Source organism: Tiliqua scincoides, chromosome 12 (assembly GCF_035046505.1).
Source record: "Tiliqua scincoides isolate rTilSci1 chromosome 12, rTilSci1.hap2, whole genome shotgun sequence".
NCBI lineage: Eukaryota > Metazoa > Chordata > Lepidosauria > Squamata > Scincidae > Tiliqua > Tiliqua scincoides.
The window spans coordinates 7,237,890-7,244,087 of record NC_089832.1 but is presented as its reverse complement, the minus strand read 5'-3'; the positions used below and the strand labels follow the sequence as shown (position 1 = coordinate 7,244,087).

At 46.0% G+C, this 6,198-nt stretch overlaps 1 protein-coding gene across 1 annotated transcript; it reads left to right on the top strand.

Annotated features, from left to right (window-relative positions):
* Positions 1–244: 244 nt before the first annotated feature.
* Positions 245–4,343, top strand: C1GALT1C1 (C1GALT1 specific chaperone 1). The gene is made up of 2 exons (XM_066640135.1): positions 245–335; positions 3,036–4,343. Exon 2 carries the CDS (start codon positions 3,041–3,043, stop codon positions 3,989–3,991), a length of 951 nt encoding a protein of 316 aa, XP_066496232.1. The 5' UTR covers positions 245–335; positions 3,036–3,040; the 3' UTR covers positions 3,992–4,343.
* The last annotated feature ends 1,855 nt before the right edge of the window (positions 4,344–6,198 follow it).

Sequence of the window (6,198 nt, the reverse complement as noted above, 5' to 3'; positions counted from 1 at the left end):
CCATGTAAAGTGAAATGCAGCTGATGTTTAGAAGGGTGTAAGAAAGAAAGCTCTTGCCCTCCGCCCCACACCCCAGATGGCAATTGTCAAACGGATACCAGAGGTGAAGGACGAGCATCTTCTTTCTCTACCTCTAGGGGGTGGTATCATGCGGTTGGTCCCCTCCCAGCAGAAAGGCTTGCGTCATCGGGGGCGTGGCTCCCTGAGCTTTGAGTGTGTGAGTCTACCATAAAGGAAAGGAAGAGGAAGCGGATTAGTATCCGGTTTCCCTGGCTGGAGAGGGGAGTGAGCCTTCCTGTCTGGCCCTAGAGAGGCTGCTGGTGCCCTCTGCCCAGGTGAGTCCTGGGTGGGGAGACCCCACCCTTTGCTCTGGGGTCCCACTTAGAAGCCTCCCCCCAATACCTCCTGGCAGAGCCTGCCTTAGTGGACCTGCCCACCCTCCAGGAAGGCTTCAGGCCACCCCAGACCCACCCCCTGCTGCGTAGCTATGAATTATGCAGGGGGTGGATAGGGGGAGGCTCTTCTCCCCCCACACAACACCAGAACCAGGGGGCAGGCACTCACATGGAGTGTTAGAACTGACCAAAGGAAATATTAATCAGTGGAACTCCTTGCCACATGATACGGGGAAGACATTATGGAGAGAATGGATAGAGGGATGCCCTTTTCCCTCCAACACAACACCAGAATCAAGATGCATCCACTAAAATTGAGTGTTAGAACAGAAAAAAGAAAATATTAATTGGTGGAATTCTTTGCCACATGATATGGGAGAAGACATGATGTCGATGGTGGACAGAGGGATGCTCTTTTCCCCTCTCACAGAACACCAGGGGACATCCACTAAAATGAACTGTCGAGACAGGACAGAAAAAAGGAAACTTTTCTTTACCCAGCGTGTATTTAGTCTGTGGAACTCCTTGCCACAGAATGTGGTGATGGCATCTGGCCTGAATAACTATAAAAGGGGATTGGACAGATTTCTGGAGGAAAAGTCCATCACAAACCTCTATGGGTATATGCAAGCTCCTGGTAGCCAAGTAGGCTACCTAAGAATGCCAGATGCAAGGGACTGCACCAGGATGCAGGTCTCTTGTGGTCTTGTGTGCTCTCTGAGGCACCTGGTGGGCCACTGTGAGATACAGGAAACAGGATAGATGGGCCTCTGGCCTGATTCAGCAAGCCTCTTCTTGTGTTATGTTCTTATGGCTGCGTTTTAACTTGGTTGGATGGAGAGGTTAGATCCTAAAATGTGCTGCTGTTAGAGCACCATTTTAGCACAATTGCTAAAAACCTGCGCAGAACTGGGATGCAATCTCTTGGTACTTGAAGGGGGTACACCAGATGCCTCACCTTCAGGAACTCAGGGGATACTCTATTAGTCCAGTAGTCTTTAACTTTTTCCATTTCCCTAAGTTACCACGACCCCAAAACAGGCTTTGCAACTTCAGTGGGGTCCCCACCCCAAAACTGAAGAACACTGCCCTAGAACAGTGGCCTTCCACCTTTTCCATGCCATGACCCCCCAAAATAAAGTATGAGACTGGGGATCCACTACTGATCCTTCCCCCTCCCTGGACCAGATCCTCCCACCCCTCCCACCTTTTTTCCTCCACCTCTTGTGTCTTCACAACAACTCTGATGGATAGCGCCTGAGCAGGGCCAGGCTAGGGGCATGACAGATGGAAGAGGCTGTGCAGGATTATATCAAGAACTCTTTGATAAGGCAGTACTGTTATTGGATTGGGTCCAAGCTCTATTTTGCACAGACTTTGAAAGGTTGGAGCAAACCCCCCCCCCCCCAAAAAAAAGAGGCTTTGCAACCCCGTTGGGGTCCTGGTTGAAGAACACTGCCCTAGATCCCAATAGCAAACTCAGGTGAGTGGCTCAGTTTATATATGCAGTGAGGCCACCTATGGGTAAGGTTATGGTTTTTGTATACATGCCTCTCCCCCACCCTCCTAGTGGCAATGGAACATCCACTGCCTTGGGTGAGAGGGAGGAAAGGATGACACCAGCTCCACCTCCCTCCTTAAAAACTTTAGACTGTGACGCTCCCTTCTGAAAGTGTGGGATGTTGACCTGCCAGTTGGGGGGGGGAGAGATTAGGGGGACAAAGTTATTAAGCAGCCGTTAAACTATGGCAGATGTAACAATCAGTGAGTGCTCTTTTCTAGAGTGATTGTAGTACTGTATTTCATACTTACTGCCAGCTGTCCCTTTCTTCCCATTAGAGTTTCTTTTCTAATGGCAACTTATGAAATCTTGTGGGACAAGGAACCATTTTCCTTCCATTTCTTTTGGTATGTGGACCTCTATTTGTTGAAAAGTGCTGCATAAATATCCTTAATTCCAATTATTATTTTCTAGTCAAGGCAGAAACAGCTCTTTTTCTGATATATTAATGTCTGTTCACTTTGGAGTCTATTAGATTCCCCACTACTTTAAACCTGCAGAAATATGAACACATTTCTCTTCTTAAGGTGTACTCAAGAGGCAATGGGCAGTTGTTCTACAACAGTGTTTCTCAATGTTTGTCCCCCACTGTAGCACTTTGCATGGTCCACCTACTGGAAGTGCCACCAGAAGTCACTGGTGATGATGTAATCACCAGTTATTTCCAGATTGGGAGGCCAGATGCAACATAATGGACACCAGTAAGAGGTTCTGAACAGACAGGAGGGCTTTCCCAAATGTGCAAAAAGTGCACTCTGGAGCTCTGCCTGTCAAGCCAAGCCTCCTCCTGCTGCTGCTTGTCACATTTCATTGCCGGTCTCACTACTGGGTGACAGGAGTCTGGGGGTGCAAAGAGTACCACCGTCATCACCTCAAGTACCACCAGTGGTTGAGTACCACTGGTTGAGAAAAGCTGTTTGATATAAACCAACATGCCCTCCATTGTCTTACTCAAACCACAACTGAAACAAAATAAAGCCAGTCAGTGGATACAAACTAAATACTTGTGGTACTTTTATGTTAATCAACAAATATACTGTGTTCTGCTTTGTAATGGCTTGTTGGAATCTCTCTTCCAGGAACCATGATTTCAGAAAGCAGTTCATTTGTGAAGGGTATGATGCTCGGAGGGCTCTTCTGTGTGTTCGTTACTCTTCTTGGACACATCAGGATAGGCCACAGCACCAAATCTCACGAGCACCGTCACCTCCAGGCGCCCAGAAAGGAGGATGTTATCAACCTCTCTGAACAGGAACGCCTGGACCTGAGCCAGAGTATCCGTGTCTATTGCATTATTCTTGTCAAGCCTAAGGACCTGGGGCACTGGGCAGCTGTGAAGGATACATGGAGCCACCACTGTGACAAGGCCGACTTCTACAGTTCTGAGAACGTCCGAGTCTTCGACTCCATTGTGCTCAACACCGATGACACGTGGATGATGATGAGGAAAGCGTATAAACATGCTTACGACAATTACAAAGACGAGTTCAACTGGTTCTTCTTGGCTCATCCCACCACGTTTGCCATCATTGAGAACCTCAAATATTTCTTGCTGAAGCAAGATTCCTCCCAGCCATTTTACACAGGCCGTACAGAGACATCCGGAGACCTGCAGTACGTAAACGGAGACGGGGGCATTGTCTTAAGCCATGAATCGCTAACCCGGCTTTACAAAGTGTTTGATGATCCCAGTAAGTGTCCTGAACAGGGCGGCATGATTTGGAAAGTCTCTGCCGATAAGCAGCTCGCCCTCTGCTTAAAATTCACCGGGGTACAGGCTGAAAATGCAGAAGATTCTGAAAAAAAGGACATCTTCAACACCAAATCTGTTGGTATTCTCATTAAAGAGACCATGTCCAGTCACCCCCAAGAGGTTGTGGAAGGGTGTTGTTCTGATATGGCCATCACTTTCAGCGGGCTGGCTCCCAATCACATGCATGTGATGATGTATGGCGTCTACAGGCTCAGAGCATACGGGCACAATTTTAAAGATGCTCTAGTTTTCCTACCTCCTGCAGGCTCAGATAATGACTGAAGATTGTGCCCTACGAGATGTAATGATGTACAGCCCTACGAGATGTAATGATGATAGAAGTTTTCAACCAACAGCATGTACACAAGCTGAAACAAATTTTGTACTTGGTATTGGTGTAATTACTTTTTTGCAGAATCTGCTTTTGTAGTCCTTGCAGGAGTGGGGTAAGGGGGCAGATCCTTTTTTTAAAAAAAAGCAAACACCCTTTTTATACAAGTTTGTCTCAGCAGTCACATTGAAAAAACCATTGAAGGCCCATTGTCGACAGAACAATGGTTGTATAGAGGGTATGTACATATTTAAAATGTTTAAATCCTTGTTCTACAGTTAAATTAAATGTTATTTTTTCAGAGTTCTGACTTTACTGCATGTTCTGTACTCTAAGAAAAATTGCTACTAGTTTTCTGTGCCCTTTGGGGAGCTCCAGCTGTTGTTCATTCCTTCTTTGCCACTTTTGCAAAAATGCTATAATCCAGTTTCTCAAACTGTGGGTCAGGCCCCACTAGGTGGGTCATGAATCAATTTCAGGTGGGTCCTCATTCATTTCAATATTTAATTTTTAATATATTAGACTTGATGCTACCATGGTACGTGACTGCAGTTGGGGAAATGTTACATACCTACACTTTTAACAAGCTACTATGCATATTCTTTTAACAATGATATTAAATGGGACTGACTCCTGGATAAGTGTGGGTAGAATTACATCCTAGGATTGTTAAAAATTTTCCTGCTTGATGATGTCACTTCCATTCATGACATCATTTCTGGTGGGTCCTGGCAGATTCTCATTCAAAAAAGTGGGTCCCAGTGCTAAATGTGTAAAAACCACTGCTATAATCAATTTAGGTATCCATAATACAATGTCTGTCCTTGCATTAGTTCTGGCACTTCACTTATGCTGCAGATATATAGAGGTTTACAAGTGGGGAACCTGTGAACTAAGATCCAATGGGAAAGGAGCGTAGTCTGCTAGTACAGTGCATGTGTTGTATGCAGGTGGTCTTGGATTAAAGTTCTAGCAGCTACAGCAGACCTTCTCTTAAATCCTAGACAGCAGCTGCTGATCAGTACTGATGGACCCATATGGTTGGACTCAAGACAGCTTCACTGGTGGTGAGGGCATAGCTTCAGTGGAATCTTTTGCCTTATTTTCCTCTTTGAACAGTAGACCCTCACTCTCAATACTTTGAAACATTTCTGTTTCCAAAGAAGAACCAGCTATGGCCTGGAGGAGTTCCTGTTAAAGGACACAGCTGCTTTGAAGACATGTAACTGGCCCCACCATTCTCATCATTCAGGTTATACAGCAGGGCCTGCCAAATCACAGGCCAGATCAGGCACCCTCAAATTACTGGTGGAGGCTTTCTGTTCTGTGCTGCAGCTCCCTCATTTTGTTGCCAATCTTTTCAAACTCACACTGGGCAGTGCTTCTGCGCAGACAACCAGGTGCAATATCCTCAGGGGCAATAGGCAGCAGAAGCAGCCACCCAGCACTGGTTTCTAAGATGTGATGAAACAAGAGGGTTGTAGAACAGAGAGCCTCCAACACCCATGCTGAATCCAGGCTGGTGAGTTGGGGACTGAGTGGGCTGTGGTTTGGGAACTGCTGCTGTACAGCATGGAAAGAGCTCTCTCTTCCACAACCAAGGACATTTTTTCTACACTTTACATATCCTGCAGTAAATGCTAGACAAGCATTAGTGTATCCCCTGTGCTATATCAAGAGTGAAGAGGCTCTTAAACAGGTAAGTTTTTATCTCAGAGCAGTCACATGTAGGCCATTGTTTTAATCTCTTTTAAGTTAATTACAAAAACTCAATCTCTTTCAGAATGTGGAGACATTTCTGGTTCCTTCTTCATACATTTGTCATTTTCAGACTACAGACTATTTCAGCTGAATACAGGCTTTGAAAATAAATATGTAAGCTGTTCCACCAACTAAAATTAATAACTGGTCAAGAGTGGCTTGGCCCACTGGAATCTGGAGCCTTCTCCAATAGTTTGTTGGCAACCTTCAGTCTCGAAAGACTATGGTATCGCGCTCTGAAAGGTGGTTCTGGAACAGCGTCTAGTGTGGCTGAAAAGGCCAATTTGGGAGTGACAATCCCTTCCACACAAGTGCAGTCTGTCCCTGGTCTGTCTCCCTGGCTATGGGCCTTCCTTCTTTGCCTCTTAGCCTCAGACTGTTGGCCAAGTGTCTCTTC